Source organism: Ananas comosus, linkage group 2 (genome assembly GCF_001540865.1).
Source record: "Ananas comosus cultivar F153 linkage group 2, ASM154086v1, whole genome shotgun sequence".
Lineage (NCBI taxonomy): Eukaryota > Viridiplantae > Streptophyta > Magnoliopsida > Poales > Bromeliaceae > Ananas > Ananas comosus.
Window position 1 is genome coordinate 12,352,662 of NC_033622.1, and position 16,280 is coordinate 12,368,941.

Here is a 16,280-nt window from a genome sequence, read left to right on the forward strand (position 1 = left end):
TATTGTTAATGTTAACCTTGCGGATACATGACATAGAGAGTTTTAATTGATTTTTGTCAAGAATACCATGTGTCTTCGCCAAATGCTGCGTTGAGATGGTAATATCAATCCTTGTGCCCAACCCCTTGTGCTCAGAAACGTTAGCTAGGAATAAACTTGAATGACCTTTACAACAATCGGTGAATTCTCCAGATGCTAAACCAACCTTTCATTCAAAACTTTTCATCCGGTACGATCAAATACCAAGCTAACAGAAGTTTTAATTAGGAAAAAAGGCTAATAAGTTGAGAAAGGAATTTTCCCTTCATAAAAACTAGAAAAAGAGTTCAACAGTAGAGAAGAAATAGCTGTCAACAAACACAGCCTGAGAGAAGACTATTCCATTATCAGCAACACCAAACATTGCCGTAGTTGAACGGTGCACACCGCTTCTGCGGTTAAGGATATAAAATCCCAGGATTAGATTTGATAACAATTACATCAAATAGATATGAACCATGCAATCCATTACCGACCCCTATATTGTTCTGATTGTTGAATCTTTACACTTCGTTTGAAACAATTCACGGTTTGATCAGACAGCAGCCTGTAAGCGACAGACAGATCTGGGTGCGCTGCAACTCCCACTACGAACATCATAGTTTAGTGCTCGAGCAATTTGACAGCAGAGACGCAGAGAAAATGACAGTAAAATTCTTCAAAATATTATGCATAGTAAATGGTCGAATACATAACAATTATCTCGAGCACCATAGCAGTAAAACCATTACGGGAGTTTCCCAAAATACATAGCACATAATACGACTCCAGATAATATGGGAGAGAGAATTCTGGATCAGAATGTTGCAAAAGCTGACTTAGAGAATCCAGAAATGAGCTGCAGTAGGTAAGAACAGAGTATAAATCATAGTAATAAAATGAAAAAGCACAAGAAAAATCTTTTTCTAGATCTGTCGCCTATTTTAAAAGAACTGAATCATTAATTAAGTCAAAATACAAGCAAGGGTTGCACTACCTTCTGCAGTAAACATAAGAAAGAATAAGGTTGCGCAACCAGTAAAGTTGACAAATTCAAATAAAACATTAATGTGATCATGTGAGTTGCAATACATTGTCCAAATACTTGTATTGGCTGGCATGAATTAGCAATTTTGTGCTATTATTATTTGACGATTACTCTGAAACTGCTCATTCAGTAAGTTTCTGATATAGTTCTCAGAGGAAAAGGAAGACATCTGGATGCATGGTATATGGTCGTGAATCACATTTATCTGATACATAGCTCTCAGAGGAAAATAAAGACAACTGGATGCACAGCATATGGTCGTGAATCACATTTAAGGGGGAAAAGGGTAACAACAAAGTGGGAAAGCAAGCGGAGGGGGGGTGGGTGGGTGGTTGGGAAGGGGAATACAGGGGGCAAGGAATTAAGTTGATCATCGGAATATCTTAGAATGGCACTTGTTCATTTTCGCTGTATTAAACTTCTGAGAAAGAGCATATAGCATGATTCAGTCCTAACAGGAAAACAGTCATAAAAGAACATTTTGCTAGTTACAATCACTAAATAGAAAAATCTGGAACACCAGCAATAAACTATAAGCAAATGCTAATTATTGCATTTTGCTATTTGGTCGTTGTGTTGATACAACTAATTAAGAAATTTTTATGTTTAAATGAGAGCTGAGTGCTTCTGAATTTTAACTCCTTTTAACTCCCAGAGGCATGTTTTCATCATTTCTGGGGAGTACGATGAATGTCACAGCAGCCCTATTAACCTCAATGGTAACAAAAGTTTCTAACATTTTGCAATGAAAGTTCCTGAGGCCATTTCTCCCAGCGTTCAAATCTGACAGCATCCAACTTTAAACTTTTGAGCAACTAAAAAGATAAACCTTGAATTCACATGTAAAAATTGATATACTTAATGCAATAACAATAGGGAATTTCTAACTTGTTGATTGAAAACTTTTTAGCTGATCGATCATTAGAATTCTACTTACATAATTTTAAACATTTTTATGGTTCTAGTACTTTTTTGCTTATAGTTCTACACTACTTATATTTGATGGCTTTCATTTTTCAACATGTGCATTACAACCTGCAGAGCCGATTAAATTTTTTGTTCAATCCATGTCATATTCCCAAAGAATTAAAAGAGAATCTAGCTCAACACAAAGTCAATTACGGCTACTAGCAATAAGAGCAGTAATATCCTATCACCAAAAGTTATTACTCGATAACCAATGTCGGCGATGGTTCGATGTTGTGTTTCATGTTTTCACCATTCATCGCACTCTGTTCAAGTAGCAAACTCAAGATTCAGTAACATTATTTCCAAATGTAAATCAATTTAGAGAATCATTATACCATTATTTTCAAATGTAATTATGATTGATGTTATAGCAGTGACATTCTTATGATTGTAAATCACAACTATACCGTAATCTTTAGTTCTACATTATGACGGCAGCGGAGCATAATTATACCACGAAATACTCAAATGTAAGACTTCCAGATACATGCCAAAACAAATAAACTGATAGCCGGGAATAACACCATAAATGCTAAAGCAACGCAATAATCAACATACCTAAAGAACCTCGATGGACAAGATTGCTAGCACAGGTGATTCAACCATCTGCAGCATCAGAAGCCTTCAGAGCAAACGGATCATGGGAAGGGCCCACGTCCTGGCCAATATGCCGCTGCACCAGGCGCTGCAGGTCGGCCATAACCTTGTGTTCTCTCTTTGACTTCTCTTCATAATTGAACATAGCCAAAGCCCGCTTATCCTCCGCGCTGTAAACCTGGTTTTCTTTCCTGATACGAATGGCATTCATCCTCTGATGCCTGCTGCCACTCATCACATATCCCAAGCCCTCAAACTTCTGGATCTCTTCCGCAGAGAGACCGACCTCTCCTCTTCTTGGAATTCGCTTCCCTTGCTGCACATACTGAGCAATGGCATCACCTTCTCCGGGCCTAAGTGCACCACCATAGCTAATGTGGCCCTCCGCACGTGGGAGGGGAACGGGCCCTACGAGAGGCTCATTTTCCAGAACAGGTTTCTTCTGGGCTTCGATCAGTTCCTTGAACATAAGCGCTTCCGGATCGATCTCGGGTTTCTTCGAATCAACCTTAGCAGGAATTGGATCAGAGTCTGAAGAGCTCTCCGATTTCGACTGTTTGCTCTTTTTGCTCCTTGTTGAGGTCTTCTTCTTCTTGGGTCTAGGGCTAGAATCGAACTCCTCACTCTCATCTGTGCTTGAACTAGCCCTACTCTTCTTGCGACTACTAGTGCTTCTTTTCGATTTCCTCCGCCTGCTACTCCCCGATCTCCTGCTCCTCCTCTTACGCCGCTTATTATCCTCATCATCGCTCAAAGAATCATCCAAACTCTCCGATTCTGAGCCCGAATCCTCATCAGAGCGCCTCTCGCTTGCGTCCTCGCTCGAATCCGAGTACCTCCTCTTCCGCCGGCTCCGCCCTCTTCCACTTCTCCTTCCCCGTCTCCTCCTCGAATCTTCCGATTCCGAATCAGATGCGCTGCGCTCCGATTCATCTGATCCGGAGCTCGCACTCCGTTCCTTGGCCCCCTTCTTCTCTACCTTCTTCTCCTCCTCTTCCTCCTCCTCCACAGGCGAATCCGACGCACCATCGGGCTCATCGAACAGCTCGGATTGCTCCCTCTCGCTCCGGGGAGGGCTCGGGGTCGCCGTCCATATGCAATTCTTAAGCTTCTTCCTCAGCTTCTGGCGCTTGAGGCGCCGATACTCGAAGTAGCTCAAACCTTTGAGCTCCTCATCGTCCTCCTCAGAGTCGTCGTCGTCACGGGAGCCATAGGGTTTGCCGTTCCGAGAAGGGCGATCGTGGTAGGGGGACCATCGACGGCGGCGGTCCTGATAGGGGCTACTGGAGCGCCGCCGCGGCGGTGGGGTCTCCGATCTAGGGTTCCGGCGAGGCCCGCGGCGGCGATCGTCGTCGTCGGCGTCGGGGAGCGGGGAGGGGGAGCGGGAAACCCTAGACCTCTCGGGTATCTCCACAGTGGAGGCGAGCCTCGATTCGGGCCTCCGCGTTTCTCCCCTACCCATCTCGTGGATGATATCGATGAAGCTTTTCGAATTTAGAGGATGATTTATTCTGGAGTTGTGAGTCTTTTTTTTTTTTTTTGGCAATCGAGGCTTTCCTGCAGTGTCCAATCAAAGCTCATACGATTATTCCACACAGTAAAGATGTTTGGCAGCAATGAAATTAATCACCTACGAACATTAGCCTTCAATAAAAAAATTGTCATCTTTCTCTACCTAACCGATTCATTAATTTATATGCAACGAACTTTATGAATGGTAAGCTCCAGAACTGTACAAGCATGAGTTGCCATTAAGAAGGTAGATTACTCTGCTAAATCGCCAACTAACTTTACAGCTTTCGCGACGAGTCGTTCTGAAGTATGATTTTAATATGGCATAAATACAAGTCCGAATCTCAAAGGTCTATCGGCGTCATAAGATGATCATGTATATATATATATATATGTTAATTCTAGCAAAATATCATGGGATAAGAATCATAATCAAACTCGCACCTTTTGATCTCTTTCTGTCGATTTAGTTTAGTTTAGTGTAGTCGGTTACTCGTAAGAGTTAATGGAGCACCTTACAAGTCATCACAATCTGAAATCTACAGCTTGTGATGATGCAAGTCCGATGGATAGGTATGAAGTTGGTGGCTTGATGTAAGTCTCAACGTTGGGATAATCTAATCAAAGGGACCTAGCTAATCCCTTGATGCATATATATGGTTATCAAGTTTATTTTATTCCCCCTGCATGGTAGTGCATCTAATATTTATTATTCACGAGTGCTATCCTTTTGAAATGTGGGCTACATGCTGAGGATCTGGAATTTTAGAACAATCAACAGTACAGGGCCTAGAAATTCATATAATATATATAAACTCAACTTGATCTTTAAATTATTTGGGATGATGATGTGAGACAAACCGCTTTTTGCAGATCGAAAACATAGTTAGTTAATTCGGATTCGGCAAAAATTCGGTACGGATATAATTCGGATATAATTCGTCTATTAATTTTTAAATTCGTTGAAAAATACGGTTAAAAAAACGGATTCGCCAATTATTCGGATACGTGATTTATACGGATATTATACGTTCACTAATTAAAAATTCGGGATCAAAAATTCGGCTATTAAATTAAGTTTTTTTGTCTCTCAAGTTTTATGCAATTAGTATAAATACTCATAATTCTTAAAAATATAAGAATAAAGAGCTATAAAATTAAGTTAATTAAGTAAAAAATTAGCAAACTGTATTATGTTCCAAAATAAATATATAATTAAGCAAATAGCAAACTCAAATCTGTATCTCCATATTGCTATTTCTCCAAATTTATCGGAAATTCCCAGTATTGCCAATTAACACCCATGTACCTTTGTTAAGTTTGCTAGATCTCCCTTGGTTTTTAATCAATGCATATGCTTGTGACTTTCAAACCTGCTGAGCATATCAAACCTTTTGAGGACTTAATTCTTAAAACCTTATTTGCTGATTATTCTTGTATGCTGGGCATATTCATGTATACTGTAGAGATTAAAGATAAAAAGGAAGTAATGAATCTTAACAAATGCATGTTTACAATGATGCTACATGTTGTAGTCATGGTCTTGTTACTGATCAAAACCATACAGTTAGTAATTAAGAGAAGATGAAATAAAGGAAAGAAAGAGAGAGAGAAACTAAAGCATAAAAATTCTTGTAAAGAACAACCCAATTACTGATCCATTGTTTGGAGAGCGGAGGCGGAAGCGGAAGAGGAAGAGGCGACGAGGACGGGGAGGGTTCTGATTTCTGAAGAATGAAGAACCCGATCTTCGATGTGGCCACGCGGGGGCTTCCGATGGCTCGAAGGGAAGAGGAGGAAGGGAAGGGATGGGGCTGGGGTCGGCAGCAGGGCGGCAGGGGTGAAGTGTCAGGGCAAATTGCAAAACCCTTTTTCGGCTCTTCTTTCTCTTTTTTTTTTGTTTTTCTGTTTTGGGCCACCCATTAGGCCCGCGACCCGGCACGAGTCCGCGACCCGTCCTCGAGCCCGCTACCTGCAAGCCCGCTACCTGCGAATCGCGAATTATTCGCGAACAAGTACTTTTACGAAAAAAAAGCTTACGTATACTGCTGTTAAATTCGTTTCTTCAAAAATTCGCGAATTATTCGCGAATCGCGAATTATTCGCGAATTATTCGCGAATCGCGAATTATTCGCAAATTATTCGCGAATCGCGAATTATTCACGAATTATTCACGAATTAACTAACTATGATCAAAAATAGTTAGAGCCTATGGCTTAAGCAACTTATTAAAGTGAGCTAGCTTCTAAAGTCTCAGAAGTTGAAACTTTGATTTGAGTGGCTGCTTCTGAATTCTGATGCCAGTAGAAAAAACTTGATTATTTTTCATCACAAAGCTATTTAGATATATGTACACACTGTTAATTTTTGGAAAAGACAAAGCAGGTAGTTTTCTTTTTTTTTTGGAACTGTTAATTTTTAGAAAAGACAAAGCATGTGGGAAATTATTCGCTGACCCTAAAACTTTTTTTTTCGGTTGGGTGTAGTGTTTTTGTTTCAGAGGCCCAGGCTGCCTCGCCCCTGTAGTCTAATTCATCCTTTCTATAAATAAAGCTAGTAGCATGCTACCTATTCTCAAAAAAAAAACAAAGCAGGTAGCTTTTTTTTTTTTTNGCAGGTAGTTTTTTTTTTTTTTCCCATATCTCGGGCCAATGGAGTCTCGTAACAACCTTCCAGACAACTTTGCTAGCTAGCAGTAAAGGATGTTTCAAACAATTTTATCTGGACAACAATTTAAGCAAAACACGCTGCACAAAAATTTAAAAACCTACCGTATAAATCTTAGGAATAGCATTACAACACCCCAATAGTCTCACATCAATGACAAAATGATTTTTATTAGAATATATGAGATCTACACACTAATAATAATAATTGGGTCTAAGAATTTAGTTATTATTGCTAGCGGATTAGATCGTTACAATTGGAATCAATCAAATATCAGCCAGAAGTGTGTAAGAGCTAAGTGCTATTCGGGGCAAAGTGCTACCGGCATGTATATCTGTGATCTAGGAACTAAGTGCTATACAGCGCAAAGTGCTACTGATCCGCTATCTGTGATCTGGGCATACGGGTTTGGACCTTGACAAGGACATCAGGATCTAAAAAAGGTTTGGACCTTGACGAGGACATCACCCTATCCCATGTTGGATGGGAAAATGATTGAGTTAGAGCATTACAAGCACATTCCTTCCTTTTAAACTCGATGTCCTCGTCAAATTTAACTACACTTACAAAAATTTATCTTTTTTTGGTTTGTTTTGGTTTTGTCTTTTTTTTGCTCTGGTTGTCTTACATCTCTCCTGAGACCACGTTGTCTTAATTCCTGTAGCTAAATTTTTATACTAAATAAATGAAGTGTGTAGCGTGCGATCCGTGCAATAGGTCCAACCAATATGTTATCGCGTGGGTCAATTAACCATGAACGCATGAAGAATGACGGAAATGCTGCTGCAGCTATTCAGCCAAGAATTATACCTTTTTTTTAAAAAAAATAAAAATAAATTAGAATGCACTGGTACCCTTAATCTTGTAATGAATTGCAAATTAGTCTCTAGCCTGTCATTTAAACAGAAATTCTCTAATTTATTTGAAGAATCGCCCTTGGATCTGTTTTTCTCTCGAAATTTCTACGGGTAATGAATTAATTCCTGGACAAGCTTACTATGTCATCATTCTTAAGAGGACCACAATGTTTAGAAGCACCAAACTAATGAGAACCTGGGCTGCATAATTAATGGGACAAGTTGTGAAGGTTATTCTGTCATTTTTCTTGTTTCTTTAAATATTTATTTTCTGATTTCTGGTGCAGTTCATGACTTTTATATAAGAAGAAGTCCGGATTCCACAAAAGGTCCCTGTTTTTAAGGACACCGATACTTCCCCAGTCCAAACATTACTCAAACAATGTGAAGTAACATTTAAAAAAAAAAAAAAAAAATCAAATAAAACCACAGATTAGAAGCTGGTTGTCTGCTTCCACCATACCAGCCAGCCAGCTTGGCATGGCCTGGCCTGCCATTGGTACCATCAAATTACTTCAAAAACAAACCCCCCCTCTCTCTCTCTCTCTGTCTCTCTCTCTCTCTTCAAGAGCCACCCATCCAGTAGGGTTCTTCTTTAATCAACCTCACATTTCCTGATACNGGGCATTGGCCTTGGCCTTGGCCTTTGTTAGGGTTTCCTTAGTGTCACTGTTGTCGGTGGGGGATTTGGGGACGTGGGGGGTTTTGTTGACCTGATTATGTTGTTGTGTTTCCTGGGGCTCATGCACACTATATGTAATGCTAGTTTGTTTCCACTGTGATTAACCATTTGTCTTTACTTTGCTGTTGCCTGATCTATGTACTTGGAAACATTCTGTGAGTTTTTTCATGGATCTGCCTTAGCTGGGAGGCTCTGAATCTGTGTCTCTTGTTTCAGATTCTTAGGCATTGCTATTTAGTGCACCAGATTTAGTGGACAAAACCATGTAACTCTCGTTCCTTGATCTAATCCGTCCCGATAGATTATTGGGCAGTTTTTCTCCTTTGAAATATATCGCCAGAGTGAATAAAAAGCAGCTAACTCATCGAAATAAACTTAACAATGGAGGAAACGTTCGTGCCGTTGCGCGGCATCAAGAATGATCTTCGGGGTAGACTTATGTGCTACAAGCAAGATTGGACAGGCGGCCTTTGCACCGGAATCAGGTGAATATATATATATATATATATTTTTTGAAAATTATGCGAAGAATAAGGATCAGTATTGAATTATTCTCTCACAAGTACTAGATTCCTCTATATCTCAATAACATATTATGTTCAAATCATTCTTCATAAAGAATCTTGGCTCCTACTACATATATTTTCTTTGCTTTGGCGATTCCGGTGATATCATTTGGAGAACAGTTGGAAAGAAATACAGGTAAGGAACACGAACTTATTCTGTCCATTTGCACTATGCTGAAGCACCTTATAAGATGCTATAAATTAGCAAAGTTTTTCGCTGAATTGCTAATTTTTATGAGATTAAAACTGGTGTTGGTAGATGGGGTCATAACAGCAGTACAAACATTGGCGTCGACTGCTCTTTGCGGTATTATCCATTCGATTATAGGAGGCCAACCTCTTTTGATTCTTGGCGTGGCGGAGCCCACAGTGCTCATGTACACTTTCATGTTCAATTTTGCAAAAGATCGAGCCGATTTGGGTCGGGGATTGTTTCTGGCGTAATCTCGTAATTCGATTAAGAAAAGATGGTCCTTGCCTTTTTCTTCTTGAATTTGACATCAGAATTGGTCTTAGTTTGTTATTTGGTTTGATTTTGGCAGGGTTTGTGTGTGGACTGCATTCTTGCTCTTCCTACTGTCTATACTTGGGGCGTGCTCGATCATCAATAGATTTACTCGCCTAGCTGGCGAGTTGTTTGGCCTGCTGATTGCCATGCTCTTTATGCAACAAGCTATTGAGGTTACTCTTCTCTTTCCTTTAAGCTTGTATTGCCAATGACCTTTGTTGATGAACATCTATACCAAAAGAGTTGTAATCTTTACAACCCTTAATCCAATGGTTTAAGGGTTTGAACAACAATTTCGGTTTAAAGTTAAAAAAAAAAGTTCAATTATACTAGTGCGTTAATTATAGCCTTTAGATAGGCTAAGTTGTAAGATTACAATCCTAGTAGAGTTGTAAGCCTAGGAACACTCTTAAAAAATGCCTAAATTGCAGGAAACCCCTACAGCGAGTGCGACCTTTTTTACTTTGCACCCTAAAGTATCGATACCTATATATCACCCTTGAAACACACGGTCTTATTGATTTCCCTCCATATATGTCCATTAGGCAATAATTTTTATTTTTATTTTTAGTTTTAGTTTATTTTCTTTGGCTCATAGATCAGTGGATTGCAATGTCGGTTTTGATATTCCAGGAGAGTAGTGTGAAAATCATGATACTTAAAGGGGAATTTCCATCAATTTAGCCAAAAATGTTCTCATGAAAAAGGAGGAGGAGAGTTTGGGGAAATCTCGATTTCAATGTTTCATGTGTAATGTGTGATCTTGAACTGATTTCTGTAAATGCTTCCTTAGCAGAGGAGTACAATCCATGCCATACAGTTATACATACTAATTGCCACTATGTCAGCTATTTTGTAGCTAATGAGTCTGCTTGATATATCAGGGGCTTGTGGATGAGTTCCGCATACCAAAAAGAGAAAACCCCAAAGCGTTGGAATTCATTCCATCATGGAGATTTGCAAATGGGATGTTTGCTCTCGTTCTGTCATTTGGCCTTCTTCTCACTGCGCTAAGAAGTAGAAAGGCTCGGTCTTGGCGCTACGGAGCTGGTATGCATGACAACTAGAGCTAGAATTTTCAGTTAAACATTCAAACCACAAAACCTTTTAACATAATATAGGCGAAGAAAGTATTTTAACGATGTGGCTTCTCTCTCTCTCTCTCTTTGTGAACATCTTAACACTATATAATATATACAAAAAATATTTAGGTTGGCTATGAGGTTTCATCGCAGACTATGGGGTGCCACTTATGATCCTTGTATGGACTGGAGTTTCCTACATTCCGTCAGGTAGCGTACCTAAAGGGATCCCTCGGCGCCTCTTCAGCCCCAACCCCTGGTCACCTGGAGCTTATGAGAACTGGACAGTTATCAAGGCAGGGACTTCCCTCGCTTTCTCATTAAGTCCTTCCTTTTTTACTATGTTAACAAGTGGGTTTTATTGTAATGGTAGTCCCAGAACCTTCAATGAATTGCAATTTGGTTCCTGGAGTTTTACTAAGTAGATTAGTNAACACCTACCACGGATTTAAGGGGCCTTAACAGCCCGCGCTTCTCCGAGAAGGCGTATAGCCCACGAATAAGTGAGCTGAGGCAGGAGATCAGCCCACGGCCCGGTGGAAGGGGAGGACCCATTAGCCCCCGAACAGGAGAGATTCGACCATCGAAGTTGGGAGAAGGAGCTGCTTCGAAGTAGTCAAGGAGGAGTTGTTTTCTTTATAGTAGGATGCTTATTATGCTAACCTGTTCATAAAACTATGTCAGTGTGCCTCTCTCTTTCCGCTAGGTATAGTTAAGCTTCTAAAATTCTCTATTATTTGCACCGTATGGGCTATATGGCCTTATAATGAATTATGTATTTATAAATCTCCACCATTTGTTCTTTCTTTGCTCATGTTAATTATGAGAGATTTATGTTATGTTCGAATTAGCAAAATTGTAGAAGTTTCTTTCCTTGTTTCATATATAAAGAGAACTGTACTTCAGATTGCTAGCAATTTCTGAAAAACTTGAGATGTGCTGATTTTATGGATTTTCTTTTCTTTCTGAGTTTGGAGTGGAGTAATCCTATCTGTAGTCGGTGCCCCTTTTTTTTGTTTGTGTGTTTTGTTAGGCTAAAGAGATAAGATACAAAAGAAAGAATGAGACGGCAAGATATCCTTTAGCTTCTTTTCACTGCCTGGTATTTGATCGTGCTGTGCCTTACGAAATGCGACTGCCTTTAAAACAGAAATCCTCAGAAAAACTGACATGTTTTGGAGGTTCATTGGCGAATAAAAGAGCACCATGATGCAGCTTCAACAAGATGATTGTAGTTGCAAAGAAACCAAAAAAATGAAAGTTGTTTCAGCATAGGTGTGTGTAAAGAGTCCTAATCTTGTAGTATTTGGCTTTTCGGTAGTGTTCGATAAGATAGAACTAGATTGGACTAGAGAATAAGTTTGAACTGTAAATGTGACATCTCAATCACGTGTTTGGCGCTGCGTGTGAAAGAGAAAATTCTTTGATTCCACAAGAAAATGCTCTATTATAGCACTACGAAAGAGAAAACTAGAGTGAAAGAGATCTATGAAAAGAAAAAGAAGTTCGGATATTCCTCACAATTATTAGAAAAGTTAGGGCCACGTACAAATTTTTTCCTCACTATACTATTATTGAAAGCTTTTGCGTCCCCATACATTACTATGAATCATTGCTCAACCAAAATAAAATTCGCCTAGCATATCACTTGTTTCTACGAAGCGACATATCTCGAGTAGAATCGACAAGAATCATCCGATATGCTTTTTTGAGAATAATTTTTTTTCTCTATTCATCAAAGTGCCGTCTTTCGACGACATACTGATTGCTTTAGATGAGATGCACGATTCTTCAGAGATAGAACAATTGCTTACAATCGAGAAGATAGCGATAGAAGAGAAAAAATAGCGGCTCTAGTTCAGTTCGAATTTAAAGAAAAAGCTTCTACTGATGTGAGTATTCAATGTTTTAGGTGCCTAAAGAGATCGATGATTGTGAGTGTTGGAGAGTAGTAGTTTTCGCATCCATTGACCTATAAGGGTGTGTACGTAGGGTGACATGAAGCTCTTGTTGCCTTTTCAAGTGCTGGCTCTTTTCTATAATTTCATCATTAGAATAGAGGGTTGATAAACTCAATTATTGAATAGAGGTTGTACCCTATTACTATTCAACCTATCAGTGTAGATGGACAGAGATTCAGGTTGATATATAGATCGCAACAGTTTCTCTGCTCGGAAAAGTCCAAACTTAAAAGCCTCCAAAAGCTTTTCTGGTGCGGAAAGCTAAAATGAGCTTTCGAATCAATTGCGCCATTGTTACTGTAATCTCAGCATTACCCCCTGATCTTTCAATGGTTAAAAAACAGGATGCTTAGACCTCCCCCAAAGAAGTCGGGATACTCGGTGCAATTAACACCCAGCAGCTAATTCCCCCTCTATGTCTCAGCAATGTTTGTTTCTTTAGAAGGTATTTCGTTTCTCTGAAAAATGTGAAAATTTATTTTTCAGGGAATTTTTTTTTTTTTTTTTTAAAGAAACATAACTTATTTCATAGTTTTCGGGTTTAGAATAAAATATTCAGAAGATGAAAATAATACTTTTTCATAAAATCCAGAAACAAAATTCATAAAAATGATATTTTCTAGGAACGGGAATGACGAAAAATAATTTTTCAGGCCCAAAATTATTTTGTGAGATAGTGATTCTATGCAGTGACACTGTTGTCGTACATTTGAGTGAGAAATCCGCACGCGCTTCTCGCTACACAGATCATGGAACGAACACCATAAATTTTGAGAACTAATACATTATAGATTCATTTTTGGAGCTTCTACGTATATCATAACTCTTTCTTATGAACCAATTACACTCATATCGAAACTAAGAATACGATCAACTCAAACAAGGAATGTTACGCCCGAGATGAAATATCAGAACACAGTTGATTATTTTTTACCTGTAACTATATACCCATATATATAGTTTTGCTATACTATTATTAGCCTTGTTACTGACCAAACATGCACGAATAATAAAGTTTCCATTTTCATATTTAGATTTGGCCAAATTCTTCTAACACGATATTGTTCCTTTTTAACTGTTCAACGTGAGTAAAGCAAATGCCTCTCTTCAGTTACGCCATGAACTGAATATGTGAATTAGAGCAAAGGATCGTAGAGAAATCCCCTGTCGATTTCGTAGGAGATACATAAGAAACAGACCCCTAATAATCTGCCTCATGTAACTAGAGGCAGTGATAGCAATACACGGAAACGCTGCGAACACAGCTTCAATGAGATTAAAGTGCACGAAGTCACCTGAATTCATGGTCTCTAGTTTATCCTTTTTAAAGGCATAATAAAGCTACACATCTGGCTATGTTAAGAGTAGAATTTGATTCAATAGATTACAATCCCAAAAGGAGACACTGATGCCTTGCGTGCTCGGGGATCAACTTCACTACAATCTCCATCGGGGCTCCCTTCAGCTCTGGTCATCACAGTGAAGTTCAAGAATTACACAACAATATAAGCTAAAATAAATAAATAAAAAAGGTAAACTACTAGCCAATGTAATGCTTCTTCAAGGAAAGATTACACAGAGTCGGCAGCTATATCTACTGCTGTATAATAATATCTCATAATTGGGTATTTGATTGATTTGAAAATTTTCCATTAGGTTCCATCTGAGCATGGGAGGGGTGTTTATATTTCAATTAGCTATCTATTGGTACTTACCGTGAGGTTTAAAGTTGAAGAGTGGGGGGAAGGATCGGCCATTCGGAAGGCGGGTGTTTGGATCTCGGAGTTCATCGAAAAAGGGACGGATTAGCGCCTCCAACTGCACAATGTATGATGTTGAATTGAGAATCAGGAAAAAGAAATTGGGGCATATTCAATTCATAAAATGCTCATGCTAGACTCACAGCCGTGCTTCGTAGGTGTGGAGAGTACTGCAGAAGCCTAGAAACAAGATCAACCGCTTCAGCTGGCATCCTTTTGTGAAATTTCGATCTAAACAGAGGACATTAAAAGAGAAACAAGAGTTAAAGAGTATGTTTAGCGTTGTTTATGCTTTCAGTTCATGTTTTTCCCTGAGTACTTGGGAGTTGGGGGCTAAAGGCACTTAACAACAGTCATCTATGGTATTGCTATCATCAAATAATTGACAGATTTTTTAACTACGGGGCTTATTACACAACAAAAAGAAAAATTGTGGTAATAAGCTCTTCTTTTCTTTCTTTAATAGAATGATGAATTTCAAAATAACGAACAACAGCAAAAACAAAGCTAGGTACCTTCAACCCAATACAAACTTGAGGGGAAAAAGAATAATGAATTCTTAAGTGGCTTAAACTTTCAACGCAGAACATCTAATAGTGGAGGATCATACAGAATTACCTTATGCCATGGATGAGCTTTTATTTGTGGGAACTTAAACTCAGCGTAATAATTATTTCTAACTAAGCCACCAATCCGACATTACTTAAAGATAATGCAAATATAGTTGAGATCGTGCTCCCAGTTGAAGTTCATTATTACTTGATACAGGTAGAGTTTCACGTATATCAATGGCATGCGCTGGTTCATCTTGTTGTAGTGCTTGATTACACGGTTAACTGTCTCGGGCACATACTCGAGCACCAAATTAAGATAAAGCTCATCCTTTTCAGTGGTTGAAAAGAAGCAGTGCTTCAGAGATACCACATTTGGGTGATCGAGCATTCGCATGGTTTGCAGCTCACGATTCTTATACCTCTTGTCCTGAAGAACCTTCTTGATTGCTACCATTTCACCAGTCTCCAAACACTTTGCCTTCCAAATTATAAAAAAAAAAGAAAAAAAAAAAGAAAAAGAAAAAGAAAAAAAGGTATAATAAGGTAACTTATTAGGTGTTTTATTACACTTATACTGTTAATGCCTATTAGGCCTGCTTCTGGAAAGTACTCGACTCCAGAAGCAGCAGTGAGGCGTTAGTCAAATAAAAAGTTCGGGAGCTTTAGAATTGCAGGAAACTCAAATGAGCTTCTAATTCCAAAAGCGGAAGCTCCATCTTCAAGCTTCATTTAACAAGATGTTAAGGGAATTTAAATGAAAAGGCTATTTATGTTTACTTGAACAGCTCTATTCAAATAACACTTTTAGAGAAGCTCCACTCGAGCCACGCAGGACCTTAATCACTAGATGGAAAGAAGTAGGGGAGACATACAGAAGAGCACAATCTACAATATCATCTAATGTAGCAGAAAGTATTTCATTTCCCCACACAGAGAAGCTAGCAAACTGACCTGAAACACAACTCCAAAAGATCCGTGCCCAACAATGCGCTCTGCCATGTAACTTATACTCTGCCAATGATACAAAAAGCTCCCGGTTGTAAGAATAGCTTAGTTGACATGTAATTAGTGATAACTAAGCCTCAAATGCAACCAAAAAGAGAGAGGAAAGAAAACCAATTTGCCAGCATTAGCAATATATTTACCATATGAAACCATAAATATTATAATTCAGCAAAAAAAAAAAAAAAATTACATCGTATCTTGCTTAGCTTACCTGTTTAGGTTGGCCATTTCTACCACCAATAGTTGTCACAATAATGTGGCCTGTTTCCGTCCCATTCCCATCAACAACCATTGCTTCCACTTCCTGCTGAAATTGATTAAAAATGGGCCATAACTGGTAACTAAAGCAGGTACTAAAGAAAGAAGAGATATTAACAAATACCTATCTATTCTAGAGCTAGGCTACTATACTATCGGCAGCACGGAGGGCTCCGTGCTACCAAATTGTTTTCGATGATACAGCTTCCAAATCGACGATCGGCTCCGTTAGACTT

At 38.9% G+C, this 16,280-nt stretch overlaps 2 protein-coding genes and 1 pseudogene across 2 annotated transcripts; 1 reads left to right on the forward strand and 2 right to left on the reverse strand.

The window, feature by feature from the left end:
* Positions 488-6,016, reverse strand: LOC109704311 (NF-kappa-B-activating protein-like). Its single transcript, XM_020225066.1, has 3 exons — positions 5,811-6,016; positions 2,594-4,191; positions 488-877 (listed from the first exon to the last, which is right to left on the reverse strand). Exon 2 carries the CDS (start codon positions 4,092-4,094, stop codon positions 2,634-2,636), a length of 1,461 nt encoding a protein of 486 aa, XP_020080655.1. The 5' UTR covers positions 4,095-4,191; positions 5,811-6,016; the 3' UTR covers positions 488-877; positions 2,594-2,633.
* On the forward strand, positions 8,297-10,931 carry LOC109724923 (annotated as a pseudogene).
* LOC109727762 (shaggy-related protein kinase alpha-like) lies at positions 13,536-15,814 on the reverse strand. Its single transcript, XM_020257943.1, has 6 exons — positions 15,733-15,814; positions 14,930-15,259; positions 14,642-14,742; positions 14,371-14,458; positions 14,183-14,285; positions 13,536-13,934 (listed from the first exon to the last, which is right to left on the reverse strand). Exons 1-6 carry the CDS (start codon positions 15,778-15,780, stop codon positions 13,852-13,854), a joined length of 753 nt encoding a protein of 250 aa, XP_020113532.1. The 5' UTR covers positions 15,781-15,814; the 3' UTR covers positions 13,536-13,851.

Coding starts and splice junctions, on each gene's coding strand:
- LOC109727762 (XM_020257943.1), bottom strand. CDS start 15,780: ATGGCAGAGCGCATTGTTGGGCACGGATCTTTTGGAGTTGTGTTTCAG. Junction 14,743..14,929: donor ATATTTGCATTATCTTTAAG/TAATGTCGGATT, acceptor ATTGGGTTGAAG/GTACCTAGCTTTGTTTTTGC. Junction 14,459..14,641: donor ACAATTTTTCTTTTTGTTGT/GTAATAAGCCCC, acceptor TCCTCTGTTTAG/ATCGAAATTTCACAAAAGGA.
- LOC109704311 (XM_020225066.1), bottom strand. CDS start 4,094: ATGGGTAGGGGAGAAACGCGGAGGCCCGAATCGAGGCTCGCCTCCACT.